At 32.2% G+C, this 17,481-nt stretch overlaps 2 protein-coding genes across 2 annotated transcripts in view; one reads left to right on the top strand and one right to left on the bottom strand.

Annotated features, from left to right (window-relative positions):
- Agpat2 (1-Acylglycerol-3-phosphate O-acyltransferase 2) overlaps positions 1 to 17,481 on the top strand; it is a 79,664-nt gene that overhangs the window by 36,861 nt on the left and 25,322 nt on the right. The gene's annotated exons all lie outside the window — the stretch shown is intronic.
- Positions 1,975 to 7,077, bottom strand: LOC135950766 (uncharacterized). The gene has a single exon (XM_065500296.1). The coding sequence runs from the start codon at positions 7,075 to 7,077 to the stop codon at positions 1,975 to 1,977; it is 5,103 nt and encodes a 1,700-aa protein (XP_065356368.1).

Below are 17,481 nucleotides of genomic sequence, written 5' to 3'. Positions count from 1 at the left end.
AGGAAATGTGAGTATGATGATTACTGGGAAGTAACATTAAATATGGAAACGTACGTGCGGGTTTGCGCTGAGGGTTGCCCGTCCCAAGAAATATGATAATGTCTGGAAACTTGTGTAAGTAGATGAGCGGGTTTGCGCTGAGGGTTGCCCGTCCCAAGAAATATGTTGATGTCTGGAAACTTGTGTAAGTAGTTGAGCGGGTTTGCGCTGAGGGTTGCCCGTCCCAAGAAATATGTTAATGTCTGGAAACTTGTGTAAGTAGATGAGCGGGTTGTGGATTGTATTGGTGATGACTTTTTCAAGAAAGGTAAATATTACGAAGTCAGGAAGTTGAGAGGAAGTTGAAAATGTGTTTGTGTATTTTCGCTAAGTTTCCGTTCACGGAAGTGTGAATATGGTGATGACTGGGAAGTATAGGAAACATATGTGCGGGTTTGCGCTGAGGGTAGCCCGTCCCATGAAAAATAAGCATAACAATGATTGGTAATGATGGCAGTACATGTGCGGGTTTGTGCTGAGGGTTGCCCGTCCCAGGAAATATGATAACTTTTGGAAAGTTGTGTAATATTTGAGATATATGTGCGGGTTTGTGCTGAGGGTGGCCCGTCCCAAGAAATTTGAGTATGATGATGACTGGAAACTTCTGTAATATTGGAATTATATGTGCTGGTTTGTGTTCAGGGTACCTCGTCACAGGATAATTGATGTATTTCAAATGACAATCAGTATGTTCAGAGAAATATTAGTATGATGATGACTGGGAAGTTACAATAAATATGGAAACATACGTGCGGGTTTGCGCTGAGGGTTGCCCGTCCCAAGAAATATGTTAATGTCTGGAAACTTGTGTAAGTAGATGAGCGGGTTTGCGCGGAGGGTTGCCCGTCCCAAGAAATATGTTGATGTCTGGAAACTTGTGTAAGTAGATGAGCGGGTTTGCGCTGAGGGTTGCCCGTCCCAAGAAATATGTTAATGTCTGGAAACTTGTGTAAGTAGATGAGCGGGTTTGCGCTGAGGGTTGCCCGTCCCAAGAAATATGTTAATGTCTGGAAACTTGTGTAAGTAGATGAGCGGGTTTGCGCTGAGGGTTGCCCGTCCCAAGAAATATGTTAATGTCTGGAAACTTGTGTAAGTAGATGAGCGGGTTTGCGCTGAGGGTTGCCCGTCCCAAGAAATATGTTAATGTCTGGAAACTTGTGTAAGTAGATGAGCGGGTTTGCGCTGAGGGTTGCCCGTCCCAAGAAATATGTTAATGTCTGGAAACTTGTGTAAGTAGATGAGCGGGTTTGCGCAAAGGGTGGTCCGTCCCAGGATATGTTGGTATGATGATGACTGGGAAGTTGCAATAAATATGTAAAAATATGTGCTGAGGGTTGCCCGTCCCAAGAAATATGTTAATGTCTGGAAACTTGTGTAAGTAGATGAGCGGGTTTGCGCTGAGGGTTGCCCGTCCCAAGAAATATGTTAATGTTGTTAATGCGTTGAGGGTAGCCCGTCCCATGTAAAATGATGTGATGCAAATTTCAATGAGTAATTTTAAGGTAGTAGTTTTCGTTGATGTTGACTCTTCCAAGAAGAGTGTATTATTCGTATACATATATGGAAATGTATGTGCGGGTTTTCGCTGAGGGTTGCCCGTCCCAGGAAAAAAGATATGTCTGTCATGACAATGAGTAGGTTATAAGGTTATAGCTTGATGCATTTTTCAAGAAAGATATAATAAATGCTAGAAATAGAAACAAATTTGCAGGTTTGTGTTGAGGGTTGCCCGTCCCAATTTATAGCGAAGAAGCTGTTCTGTACATAAAGTTGTTAAGCTTTGCGGGTTTGTGTTGAGGGTATCCCGTCCCATTAAATATCGATAGTATCAATTAAAATTTCATTGGTAATGATGGTTATGACCTGACATTGAACTTCTTAATGATTGTGATTATCCATTGAGTTTCTCATTCCAGTTGGTGTTGTTATAATTTTCTATCTTAAGACCTCTTTATATACAATGTTGGATGTTTTTCCATCAGGCGTGAGTATAAACAAATCAGTAGCTGAACTTACTCTTGAGCAGGCCACATAAAATTGGCCATGGGAGAAACAGTCTTCATTTAAGTCAACACCAGCAACTTTTAGAGACTGACCTTGTGATTTGTTTATAGTAATTGCAAACGATATTTTTAAAGGAAATTGCAATCTTTTGAATTCAAAAGGGTAGTCATCTGATTTGAGAGGTATACGCGGGATGAACACTGACTCACCTTTGCCACAACCTGTTAACACAGTAGCTTCTATAACGTTCTTTTGTAGTGTTTTTACCCGAAGTCTAGTTCCGTTGCATAGTTTTGGTGGTCTGAAATTACGTAGAAGCATCACTGGGGTTCCTATTTTGAGGGTGAGTTTGTGAGGTGGAAATCCTGAAGGATTTAGTGAATTGAGAAATTCTACTGGATAATGAACAGCTTCTTCTATTTCTACAACGGAATCTATAGACAGATATTCCATTTCAGGTGAATCAAAAGATTGTAATATAGTGTTGTTAATTATTGTTGCCCTTTCATTCTTCGGTGTTAAAATGGCACGTTCGCATAACCAATCGTTTGATCTGGTATTTATGTTTGCAATGTCGGGATATATATGTTCAATAAGTTCAGCCAAACTCTTTACAACGACACCAAGTTCTACCGGCACAATTAATCGGTTTTGAACATTAGGAAACTCTCCATTTCCAATTTTGAGCAGAATTTCTGAGAACTTTTCCGCTGAGCTATCTCCTTTTAAATAAACACGCATATTTTTTTTTAAAGAAATCTTGGTGATTAGATGCCACAAGTGGGATGATTTTAGGCATGCTTTAACTTCATCGGCTCGAGTTCCTCTTGGAACTACTGGAAGAGTTTGACGAAAATCTCCAGCTAGCAATACTGTAATTCCTCCCATAACAAAATTATTTGATTTGATGTCCTGGAGAGTTCTATTCAGTGCTTCAAATCCCCCTTTATGAGCCATAGTGCTCTCATCCCAAACAATTAATTTACAATCACGCAGAACTTGCGCCAAGTTGCTTTGTTTTGATATTTTACACAAAGGCATATCAATGTGGTTCAACTCTAGGGGAATTTTAAATGTAGCATGTGCGGTTTTCCCACCTTCTAATAAAGTGGCAGCGATTCCTGATGATGCTACTGCTAACGCAATGTTACCATGACTTCGAACTTTGGTAAGAAGAAGATTTAACAGAAATGTTTTCCCAGTACCTCCAGGAGCATCAAGGAAAAATAACTGGCCAGTTCTATTTTCAACACTTTGCATAACCTGATCATATACTTTTTGTTGTTCGTCTGTTAGAGAATTTTCTCTAATGACAGCTTCCTGTTGTAAAATATTGACATCGTAGTTAATTTCGGCTATATATTCCGTATTTGGGTGAGTGTTGTTCAGTCTTCGCGGTGTGGGTAAACCATAATCTGTTAAATGGTGACCACCTATTAAAAGAATTGCATCCTCAATTTCTATTAAGCATCTGTTGTATACTTCATCCAAATTTTGCATTTCTTGTTGCAATTCTATCTCCAATTGCCTTTTTATGTCCTCTGAAAAATTATCCTTGTGCTTTTCCCAAAGAATTAAAGCATTTGAGATTTGACAATTTTTCAACATAACGACGAAAAGATCTCGCAGCTTTATTGGGTGGTCGCTCATAGCTGCTTCTTCGAGAGTATTATCCCAATGCTTATCATCTTCCAGCAAACCCAAAGCTAAGCATGTAGACTGAAAGTTAGGATAAGTTTCACCATTTACAGTTTTTAAATCTAAATATGATGTTGGACCCTTTACAACATGGAGAAGCAATCTCAGATAAAAGCATTCAGAATTGTTTGGATGAATAGTATAAACTCTTCCCAATACGTCATCTTTTTTTATATTCACCCATCCATCAACATTTTTCCCGCGCTTTCTTCTTTCGAACTTATTATTTTTCCAAACATAATATTGTGGTACTTCGGAATAAAGAAGAGTTTTAGCAAACTCATCTGACTTACACAGTTCAAAAAATCCTAATAGAGTTGTTTTAGGTGGGTTATTAATTTGTTGCATAACATTGGTAGCTGTGTAATAGACACGCTGCCCATTTTCAAGATGTACAGCCAAATGAAATACGGGGGGATATCTTTCATGAATAGGGAAACATAATATTCTCCACACAGCTTCCGAGCTGCTTATGTATCTGCCACATTCATACATTGCCACTTCGTCATTTTCACTTTCTAATGAAAATGCTGCCTGGTCGCTACCTTTGTTCACGTATTTACAAATATATTTTATTGACTTCACAGAGTTGCATATTTCAACATTCATATGTGCACCGAATGTACGTAACAACACTGGATTATAGGGAACTACCCATCGGTTGTCAATTTCTTTGTCATTTAGTTTTAGAGTAAAACCGCCGGCGTAAGGCGCCCTTCTTCGGTATTTTGGGTAGCCATCCTCGCCTGTTTGTGTTTCACTTGTCAATTCTCTGGGATACTTTTTTGTGCATTTACCATCTTTCATGCAAGGTGAATTGGAGTTCATTGCACCGCAAGGACCGTGAATCATGTTGTTTTTGACAATATCATAAAGAATTGGATCTGTTTCTAAATTTGGTATTTCTGCACATACCACCTCGTCGATCAAGTTAGGTGAGATCCGTTGATCTAACCAAAGCAATATGTGTACATGAGGCAGACCGCGTTTTTGCCATTCTACAGAGTACATATAGCAGCGTGTTTTACCAAATATGTTTCCTTTGGTCAATAGAGCCATTAGTTTTTTTATTTTTAAGTGAAAAACTCTTCCAATAATGTCATGTCGATCATATGGTTTCTGTGATAATAATAAAGCATTTGCTATATCTTGCCATTTAGGATTACAAGTAAATGTTATAAACAGATCAGGACGACCAAAATTACGAACATAAGTCATGGCGTCTTGTGTTTTTTCATGCATATACCGCGGACCTCCAGTAAATGTTGATGGTAGTACTACCATTTGGCCAATATTTAAAGCATTTGCATCTTGTCTTCCAACGGCATCTCGCAAATGAATATAATTTTCCGATCGTAGCTCTTTTTGGTGGGATCTTATGTAGTTTAGCCTCTCAGTTTCAATTTTAGCGTACATATCAACTAAATATTGACTGAAGAGGGAGCGAAAACGAAAAATGTAGTCCTCGTCAGATCTTATCATTAAACGGTATGCATAAAAATTGGCTGCTGATACTGTCTTTTTTGGAATTGGTCGTTTGGTTATAGGATCGCGTAAAGCAATATTTATTGAATAGCCATCCTCTCCACGGCAAAACATAAGGGGATACTGTAAAGTATCATATGATTTATGGAGTTCGCTTATTCGCTGCAATTTGTTATCGTGGCTTTTGAGAATAATATCTCTTTTTTCAAATTGTTGACCCACTATGACCAAGGCCACTTCACTACATGATGGCTCATTAAAGCGACCCGAATGAGCTTCAGCTGGTTTTCTATCAGCACGAATAACAATCTGATATGTTTCACATCCTTGTGGAACACTTTCTATTGTTGACTTAAGCTGTTTAACGTATGCGTTTACTTCATGTAACATGCGTTGAAGTTGTTTCACTAAACCACTTTTAACACCTGGAAAATTTTGACACCTTATTCCAACTTCTCTCTCATCTTCCCCTACAAAATATATTTGTAGGAATTGTGGATTATTTTCAGGTGGTAGCAAACTACCAACCAAATGGTATACCTGACCTTGGACTTTAAACGTTGGCATAAAACCACGTTCAAAAATTCGGGTTGCACCAAATGATGTCATTTGAAAGCAGCCATTATATTTTCGAATATTATCCACAAAATGTTTATGATCTGGATGCCTGTCCATTATTAGGCTATCTAACAGATCTGGCAGTTTTTCTAGCGGGTCCAACTGCACTTTACCACTACTACAACAAAGTCCAACTGATTCCTCTTTCCACTTGAGAGCATTGCAGTATGAGCACCTATGGCTCATTTTCCCTAAATCTATTATTTTATCCTTCTCATAATTAATTTCAGGATTGTATTCGAAAGCAGAATTTAGCTTAACTCTCCAAGATATAGGTTGCCTTTCCCTATATTGTGATTGCGATAATATACAGAGATCTGGATTGTTTTGTTGATAAACAGCTACCGCAGCTCTGTGCACGTCAGGATTACTCTTTTGGTAGGAGGCCACCGCAGCTCTGTGAACTTCAGGAGTACTTTTCTGGTAGGAAGATACCGCAGCTCTGTGCACTTCAGGAGTACTCTTTTGGTAGGAGGCCACCGCAGCTCTGTGCACTTCAGGAGTACTCTTTTGGTAGGAGGCCACCGCAGCTCTGTGTACTTCAGGAGTACTCTTTTGGTAGGAAGACACCGCAGCTCTGTGCACTTCAGGAGTACTCTTTTGGTAGGAGGCCACCGCAGCTCTGTGCACTTCAGGAGTACTCTTTTGGTAGGAGGCCACCGCAGCTCTGTGAACTTCAGGAGTACTTTTCTGGTAGGAAGACACCGCAGCTCTGTGCACTTCAGGAGTACTCTTTTGGTAGGAGGCCACCGCAGCTCTGTGAACTTCAGGAGTACTTTTCTGGTAGGAAGATACCGCAGCTCTATGCACTTCAGGAGTACTCTTTTGGTAGGAGGCCACCGCAGCTCTGTGCACTTCGGGATGTGTTATCGCATACTTCTTGGCAGCTATATTAATTTGTTTTCTCCTCACATTTGGTGTGAGTCTTGCACGTCGTTTACGAGAAGATTCTGGACGTATTGATCCTAAAGTTGACTCCTGTGCATTACATGGTTCATAAATATCAAAATGTCCTCCGGAGAGATTTCCCGTAAATCGTAGTCTTATTACAGGATTATCTTCGGAGCCATATCTAATGTAAAGCTTTCCCTCACGATATACTTCAAAATAGTATGGATAAACCTGTGCCGCAGCAATTAATTCACATAAACTTCCATATGTATATGAAAGAGACATTTCTTTGATGTACTCATTTTCATTAACATAATTATTTCCGTAATTGTCGTAAGTCATAATTTTAAAGTATTCCCAATTATTCACCACGTGCCTTATAATTTCATCGCGAATTTCCTGAGCAAATATATCATGACCATATAACATATATGATATCGCTCCAAACAGACATGAACCATCCTTACTAATTTTGATAACTCTATGGTCTATATTTATCCCATTGATATTCAGAATTTCAACATCCATAATGAAGCTGATGTATTGAACTAAAATTGAAAAGTATGTACTAATTTCTAATCAAGACTAAATTTTTAAGGCCGTATTCATAAACAATTTTTAAATTTAAGCTACGTTATAAAACATTGTTTAAATAAAATTTTTTTATGAATATGGGCTTTAAAGTTTAATATATTTAATCGAATATTTAAACTATCCGTAATTTTCAGTGCTATTCTCAAATTCAGTTGTTATTCATAAATTATTAATAAAACATTTCTTGTCGTTGGTGTTTCAATTACCTTTTCTGAATTGCTATGATGGAATGAGACACTAAAAAATAAAAAATAGAACAGCATTTTTTACAGAAAATCCTTTGTTGCATATATTTGCCTCATGTTAAAATGAATAATACGTGATATTATAAACTTGATAAAACGCCAACCTTTAATATGCATATCGGTTAAAATATACTTACCCAACTTTGAAATCAATTAATTTTAAAGTGATTTATTCCATTTATTAATTATAGGAATAAAAATAAGTAATCGGTGAAAATTAAAGAAAAAAAGGGTTTGATATTTTTATTAAAGTAATTTATTGAAAAATATTTATTAAAAAAATTTTATCCTTGCATTATTCCGCACAAGGAGAACAAAAAAGTTTATTTATGGAAGTCATTACAGCAGGTTTTCGTATTGCTTAGACAAATTGGAATATTGCAAGTAGAACATATTCACCGAGTTCATCTCTGGTAACCCATCTACAGTTGGCAAATCTACGTAGTGTGGTTCTTTCTGGTGGGAGGATGAGGTTCGCATTCTTGGATCTACAAAAGGTTTATTTTCTTTATGCGAATTCTGTGCCACCATTTGCGGCATAGAATGTATTAATTGACTGCAATAATGTGACCAAAAAGTTCCAGGATATGGTTCTGATTATCAATGTCTTCGATGTCATCGACAATTGATTCATCATCTAATGGGATATCATCAAAATCCACTTCATTTTCGATAGTTTCCAATATATAAGAAAAATATCACTATCCTTTAGTTTATTGTTTTTTACCATTACTATAATTGCGGTCTAATACTTTGCCGTTTTAATTTTTTTTGGTGCCACTTGTTTTAGACACGTTTATTACTATTTTATTTATCAGAAAATATAGCAATACAAAGTTCAATGCAAGTGTTTTATTTTAAAAATAAATAAATTTATCATCAGTCCTTTTTCACTGGGCTGATGATATTCAATTTAAGTTTAAAAAACCCATATCTATGTTTTTTAACCCTGCTGTTAGGTTAAACCTATTTGGTCCAATTTGTTAATTGTTTCATACAATAACTCGGCATCTTGAAACTATTTGATCAGCTCGAGTCTCACATTAAAATTTTTATATGATCCGGAAAGTGAATTTAATGCAAAGCATGTAATGTGAAACTTGAATCAGTTAAGTGGCTTTTGCCCCCCCAAATCTATCCAAAGATGGCCAATTTTTAAACAAATTTTTAGGTTTGAATTAAAAATTCTAAAAACGCAAAGCACCGATCCTCGAAAAAGTTTCATATTTGTATTGCCCCATATGTTACTGAAATACGTACAAAGAGATTTTACTATTACACGGTAAATAACGTAATGGGCACATTTATAAAAAAAAACACAATTTTTGAAAAATATTTTTCGTTTTAGAAATTTCGGTATTTGAGAATAAAATGATATAATGTCATTGATTTAAAGACATTTGCATCTATATTAGTTGCTAATTTTGTTATGATAACTTTTACAGTTAAAATTTTACATCAATTAAAATATTATATTTTTCTACATGGAAAATACCTATATTTTTTTTTTGATTTTAAGGTAAATGGCGTCCAAAAGGTTTATAAAAGAACTTAATTTCACTAAAATATTAATTTCCAAGTCCTAGTCATCAATACCAAGTACTTATAGCTAAAACTTGTGTTTACTGTTCATAAGCAACCTGAATACCGCCATCAAACTTGTTAACGTTTTTTATATAATGAATGCAGAATATGATACTTTCATATTAAATGTAACTAATTAATACAAATATAAACTGACTTAACATGAATATATCACATTTAGCATGCAATATATGAAAAAACTTTAATATATTTAAAAGGGCGCAATGGTTTGTGGAGCTTCCGAAGAATAAATATAAGTTTTGTATATATAAGTATATTTGATATTGGTAAAAACATTAGTACCTGAGGATTGATTTCTTAGTAAAACTGAATAACTTAATAAATTTTGCGGATGTAATTTACCTTAAAAACTAAAAAAAACTAAAAATTAAAAAATGTAATATAGGGATTTTCCATGAAGAAAAATATAAAATTTGAATTAATATAAAATTGTAGAGTAAGTTCGGGTAATGTAGTATAGGCGGGTAATGTGGTATAGCTGCTTTTCTCCAAAACTAAGAGCATTGGAGTAGCGGTACCAAGCTTAAGAGTTTTATGATCTCAAAAAATTAATATTGGGTGAATGTACTTCATTTTTGCAGGTCATGGAAATAGTCAGTTGTAAAAAATCAGCATTATCTTGTGGTGGACTTTTTTTGTGATCTGTTAAAAATTAATTTTTTCTAAAGTCACGTGTTTTAAACTGCATTAATTTAATTTTAAAGTCAAATAGGAATATTTTGCTATTGAAGAACATATGTAACAATATAGCATATTTAGTGTTTATGTTTAATTTTATAAAGATATGTGAAATATGAATATGGGCAGCGGAAGATTTGAAGAACGCTAGCTGAGCTATTAAAAATAACAAATGGAAATTTTTTTCGCATCAGTCATTTAATGTCTCCTACGAAGCGAAGAAGGTATCGAGGAGCTTCTGGTAAGCTCTAACTTTAACCGAACCCATATAATATAATTTAAATAAAACGCAACTCATTTACAAATTAAAATAGTATGAATCGGTTATGTGGTTTAGCATACAATATTAACAGAACATGGTATACCACATTACCAGCCAATTTTTTCAATGACTTGTTTATGGACCTTTTCTCTTTTCTCCAAATTTCACTAAAACTTAAACTTAAAAGACTTTTTTACTTTCATGGATGTAAACCTAACACTGGTAGTAGAACACCAGCTAAGAATTGTTCCAATCGAATTAAAATTTTAAACATTATAGTCAAATAAAAAATAGGTATACCACATTACCCGAACTTACTCTAACGGTAAAATATATCATATCAAAATTGGGAACTAATATAAAATGTCCTTAAATCATGGCATTACAACTGTTACCATTCTTTGTTTTCAAAACTGAGTTTTTTTTTAAATGCCAACATCGTTTTCCGTTTGATAGTAGAAAAACTTTGTTTGCATTTAAACCTTTCATGATCTAAGACTACTTAGATAAAAGTAATCATTTTTTCTATTTAATATGAAGCAGTTAGCGCAAAAAAAACATATTTTGAAATTAAAATATTTTAACGGATTTAATGGAATTTTGGTCGTAAAGTGCAAATGTTCGTTCCACATACTCATGTTTATTGACTAAGGACTGAGATCGTAAAATTCTTAACACATCGTTTTTCATTAAAAATTTTAACCCAAGTATTTTTTGATCAAGTTAAAATTTTTTGATCAAGTTAAAATCTGGTTCAGGTAGAAGGAATGGTCCACATAATGTTTCTAAAGCCAAACAAATTTAAAGTATTTTCAAAAGAGCTCCCAACACCTCCGGTAAAAAAACAGGCCTGTTAGGTCAGTACTCGGACTATTTGGTGCGAAATGATAAAGCCAATGTAGGTTTAAAAGTATACAAAGCTCAAAAAGTTTCAGAGAGGAACTTTGCTAAAAATTTAGAGTCCAAAGACAGAGCGCGGAAATTGAAGTGAAGTTTTATACAAAAATATACCTGCTGCATAATGGATGACGAAATCAAATTTTGTTATGTTGCATATGCTTGAGGGAATGTTGAAGAAAAGTTTAGGACCCAAATGCAGACAAAATTTCCAAAAAGTTCTTGGTATGGCAAGCAATATTAAGTTGCGGTAAAAAAGCCAAACATTTGTTACAAAGGGCTCTATAAATACCGAAATCTACATCAAGAAATGTTTACAAAAAAGGATGTTTCCATTCATAAGACTTCTTAATGTGTCCACTTATTTTTGGCCTGATTTGGCAGATGTGACTATGGTAAGAAAAGTATTGAGGGGTACAAGAATATAATGTGGTATTTGTACCAAGAGGGGCAAATCCTCCAAACTGCCTGGAGCTGAGACCAGTGGATAGGTATTAGGCTCTTGTTAAAAGAGAATTGTAGAGCACAAAAAAGTTGTCCAAAAGTGTGGTAGATTTTAAACGGAGATGGACAACCTTTTAGAGGTTGTGACATAAAGCACTACAAAAACCATAATGGAAGAGTTTCAAAATTTCATAATTAGTGGTTAGAACTATAAAAATAATTTTGTTTGTAAATTGTAATGATAATTTCAATCAAATAGAAAAGATTTAAAACTGTAAGTTTAGTGATTTCATTTTTATTAACATATATGGGCAATTCCAGAATGACTACCACGACTGAAAACCCAAAAACCTTTGAAACTTTTTTCAAGATGATTTGAATAGGAGAAAACACTAAAATATTACTAAGTGTAAGTATTTAGATCTTATTACAACATTTTATTGGCAAAAATAATAGCTTAAACCGACTATATTTAATTTTTTAATTTAATTGACATGTTTTAAGCTAAAATTGCGGTTAAAACTAAGCTCCCAATTAGCATATAGTATGAAATGAATTTGACTCTGATTGCTTATTTGCTATTATGAAATTGTTTATTGAAACTGAATGTATATTTTCTCTTAATTTTTTTAGTTTTTGATTACATATATTTACAGAATATATTGTATATTGTTTTATTAAAAGAGAAAAATCTGTCACGTACTGTATGTCATGTACGATATTAAATTTGATTTATTTTAAAATCATCCAAAGATTGTTTTTATTTAAATATATAACGGATTGTAAAGGAAAAATGTTTCGTTTAGTGTAAGAAATTAAAAGAAAATATAACGCCTCTCACGATTCGAAAATTTTTCGCATATTTCTACATGTACCTCAAAATGACTTCCGTTTTATGTCATGTACGATATACCCTTATTTCACTCGATATTTTGGGCAACAATGATTCGTAAGAACTTTTTATTATTTCAAAATATATGAATGGAACATAAAGACCAAATTATTTTTGGATACTCTTATTTTTGCAAAATCAATTCCACTCTATAGGCGTACAAATGTCACGTACGATGATATGGAATTGCCCATATGTATGTTAAAAATTTTTCGATCTCAGTCCTTACATGCAACATGAATAATGATTTAATAACTTTATGTAACAAAAATGCACTTACCAGGTCTAATATATATATCGCAATATAAAAAAGTTTTATACATTTATAAAGACTTTGGCACAATTCATGAACACAGTACCAAAATAAAACTGTAAATATTCAAAGACTATAAAAAATAAATGCTGTAACCGAACTTGTTTTAATGTAAACACATAAATAAGAGACATGTCTACGAACTAATTAAAATTAAAATGGCAACCATTCTTTTTTTCGTTATTTAGTTATTCAATATTTTTGTGTTGGGACACCGGTGTCCCCGTGGTCGTCAAACGGTTAAATATTAAATAGGGCTATACAAATATGGAGCTTTTTCGAGGATCAGTACTATGCGCTTAAATGAGCCAACTTTTATTTTATACGCTTATGTATTAAGTTCTATTTTCGGATCATATTTAAATTATACGTAGTCCCGATGAAATTTTTTGTCTGTAAAAGAAAAAATATAGGGACTTTTTTCCGAAAAAAGGTAAAATATACTGCCTTTAATTTATTCAGAATTTTATGACAAATAAAGCTGGTATTTAAAAAAAAATTTGACCGTCTGTATATGTAGGAAACCAAAAAAAGATTGAACAAAATTAAAAAATAAACAAATGAATTAACCCAAATATCACTTAGAACTAAAACAGATAACCTACACATGCAAGGGTATTTTTAGTTGATCTTCTCAGGAAATATTTAATTTTGATCATAATTGGAGATTTGTTTAGAAAATGTGAGATCCGAGGTGATCAACTTGCCCCATGTCTCCAGCGATACTGAACATTTTTTAATCAACTCGAAACACCTACGCTCCAACCTTGTGATATTTCGGTACGATATATACAAAAAAAAACGTTTCACCACTCTATGGTGAATTATCGAATAAAATACAATTAAAACAGTTCTGCTTTTGCTCTTTTTAAACATCATTCTTAAACTCTCTTATATTATTTTCAGTTTTTCAAATAATACCATGAATATGTAATAGTTACTACTAAACAAATATCAATATTTTTGTATAATTAGTATTTAAAAATATTAATAATATTAAATAATTAATAGCTCTGTTTTTACCAAGGCAAATATATTTACAGGTATACCCAATTCTGCAACAAATACAACTTTACCAAAAACAACATGTACTTTGTTTTTGTAAAATTATTTGCTAGCTGTCAAACAGCTAAACAACAGCAGACTGCAAAAATCAAAAACAGGGGTAAAAATAAATAAATACGTGAAATTTACTTTCAATAAGTACTCCATTCACTCTTATATTATCAATTATTCACTTTTCTACTATTTTAAATTTTTTATTAAAAGAAACAAAAACGTTAATTTAAATTAATAAAGAAATGTAAACAAACTTTGACAGCTAGAAATGAAGGAACAAATCGAGCAAAAAATAGTCAGCTGGCTTTTCAACGTCACCTTATTAGATACGCCTTCGTTTTTACCAGAGACTAAAATAACTAAAATAACTAAATTGTGATTTATATTTTCCGATTAAAAATAAATCATTGGAAATAAAAGTTACAAAATTATTTTTGTTTACATCGTTTAATATGATCTTCGTTCGTTTTTGTTGTTTTTTAATGCTTTAGTGAGAAACAAACAATTGTAATTATGATTGCTTTTAATCATCATTCTTTCTCTCTTATTTACAAAGAATAACATATTTTTTATTAATTCTTAACAAATTATAGAAAGAATATGATGAATATCATGTAATGCATTACATGATAAAAAAGGTCGAAAAAGTAACAAAATTTCGAATTGGTTTTTTAATATAAATTGCAAATTAAATTTGTAAATTTTTTGCAAAATTGATGAATTTTTATGATTTTTTAAAATATTTATGATTTAAAATTGTAGATTTTTTGAAAAATTTTCAATTTGTAGAAAAATTTTCGATTTCATTTTATAGAAATGTAGATTTTTTGCGAAATTGAAAATTTTACATTCCTTAATTTATTAGTTGAATATTTATTCGTTATTAAAATAATTCTTCGTCATCTAAAAATCAAATGCTGAAAATTTTAAAAAAATCGGATAACGTTTAGAGGTATCACATTTTATTTTCTTCGTGTTTGCGTCGAAGTAGCTAAATTCACAACAAACAAATTAAAGAATTTAATGTTTGTATTTCATGTTTCATTCAATAGATGTTGATATGTGCATATATAAAATATAGAAAAATTGATACCAAAAATAAACATAAAATTTCGTTTATATCTGAAATCAAATTTTACATTTTCAATATTTAAAAAAGTAACAAAAATGAAATATCAATTTTTTTTTTGGATTCTAATAAACACTAAATGATGATAAAATTTTTTAAATTGCCGGATTTCGAGGAAATTTTGGTTTTGGTCACAAATTTGTTGAAACTATTTCTTACCCAACAAAAACTTTGCTTACAAATAAGCCGAAAAATAAGGGGAATTTGCCGATTAGACTACTTATTTTTCGAATAAGTACTTATTTTTGTTCGCCGAAATAAGTCGTTTTGTTAGTAACTTGTTTATAGAATTTGCAAACAATAAAAAAAATAAGTCGCAGCCACGAGTCCGTTTGCTAGTCTGTTGTTGTACTCACTACAAGAAATAGGCATAAGAAATATTTCTTGACCTACTTTTTAATATGTTCATATGTAATTTTAGACTGCTTCTTTGGATTGTTAATTTTCGATTTTGTAATCTAACCCTTATATATAAGTGGTTAAAGCTGACATCAATGATAGACTTCTAAGAAAATATTAAAAAATCAAATCGATGAAACGTTTTTTTTGTGATAAACAAAACAAAATTTCCTAGAAAACCACCAATATAATTAAATTTTACATTAAATCCTAGTTTAGTGTTTATTAAAAGTAAATAAAGTAAGAGTGCTATATTCGGCTATGCCGAATCTTATATACCCTTCACCTTTGTTGTGGATGCATTATTATTTTTTATAATTAGTATATATGTATGTACATTGCCCACTTTCAGCGTACAGCATCCTAAATTTATCAAGAACACAAAAAACAACAACAACGCCAAACGAAACAGAACACCGAAAGAAAAAACAAAAACAAAATACGCAAGGCAATGAAACCAACACACATCCAAACATACTTTTAATTGAATAAAAAACAACAACAACGCCAAAAGAAACAACACACAAAAGAAAAACAAAATACGCAAAGCATGCACATCCAAACATACGTTTTGTTGCTTTTTTGTCAAAAAACCAACACACAACCAAACAAACGTTTATAGTTGTATAAAAAACAACAACAACGCCAAAAGAAACAAAATACGCAAAGCACGCACATCCAAACATACGTTTTGTTGGGTTTTTTGTCAAAGCATGCAATAAATTGTCTTTTTTTGATGAAATTTTCAGAGGTTGTTATTTATGGACGGAGTTTGTTGATTTTAAATAGGAAACTCGAAAGCATGTCTGACAGAATTATTGAAAATTTGGATCCCGAAGATATCTGGGGTCTTCAGAAAATTGATTTCAACAGACAGACAGACGGACATGGCTTAATCGATTCCGCTATCTATAAGAATCCAGTATACAGTGAATGTCACTTAAAATCGTACACCATCGTAATCAAATTATATTCATTTGTTTTAGAAAGTTGATGTTTTGGAAATATTTTAAAATGCTATTTTTATATTGTGTGTGCTATTACCTATCAGAAAATTGGGTATAATTTTAATTTTATAATTTTGTTTAATGGGTAAAGTTTTAATTATAATTTAATATAATTGTACGATTTTAAATGAAACATGAATTTTGTGATGTTCTTTTTTTAACGAATTGAGGTTTTGTTAACTTTTTTGTTGAAATACATATTTTTTGTTCCAATTAATAAAATGACTTTTAATTTTTTATATAATCATCTATTATTGCCTGTATAATTTCATAATATTAAAAAAAAAATATGTTGTACGATTTTGAGTGACACTCACTGTATATATACTTTTTAGTGTCGGAAAATTATGTTGTGGAAATTACAAATGGAATGACAAACTTATATATACCGTTCTCATGAAGGTGAAGGGTATAAAAATAAATCACTCAAAATAACAGTTTTAAAATTCTTCTTTCCATCATTTGGTATGATCTTTATTAGCTTTCTTATAGTTTTTAATGCTTTAGTTGGAGACAAACAATGTCAATGGTTAACTGTATGGTATGGTAACTGTCACCATTCTTTTTCGTTTGCTTACATACTAATAACACATTTGTAATAATTTTTAAAAAATTATTGAATGAATATCATTAAAATAAAATTACGATATTCGATTAAAAATATTAAACAATTTTAAAAACAGAATTTATTACAATAAATAACAATAACTGGTACAATGTTACCTTTTATACAATTTATTTTGTCCTTATATATTTTTCACTTATTAAGTATTACACTTTTTTAAAACTTTACTTGCACTTTTTAATTTTTAAAAACACTACTTTCACTTTAGACAGATGAAACCAGAAAGAAAGATGTTAATAATTTTATCAGTAATATAAGTTAATTATTGTATGGTAATACCATATCACTTTGTTGTATTTTATTTATGTATGTACTCTGTTCTAAAAATTATAATGACTTTTGAAGCTTAATATGGCAACAATGTAATATCTATACATATCAGCGTTGCCGATTTGGTCCAATTGGACCAAAATTGGTAGTTTTAAGTTAACAAATTGACTTTTGGTAGTTTGGTTGGTTGGTTCCGATTTTTGTCGCATTTTGGTAGGTTTTTTGAATATGTATTTTTAAGAAGAAATTAACAAAAAACAAAAAAATAATAAAATTATTTATAAAATATGAAGACGGAATTATCTTAAATTTTTAGTTTAGTCAAGT

Source organism: Calliphora vicina, chromosome 2 (genome assembly GCF_958450345.1).
Source record: "Calliphora vicina chromosome 2, idCalVici1.1, whole genome shotgun sequence".
Classification (NCBI taxonomy): domain Eukaryota; kingdom Metazoa; phylum Arthropoda; class Insecta; order Diptera; family Calliphoridae; genus Calliphora; species Calliphora vicina.
The sequence above is the reverse complement of the archived record's forward strand: the minus strand, read 5'-3'. Positions and strand labels throughout refer to the sequence as shown.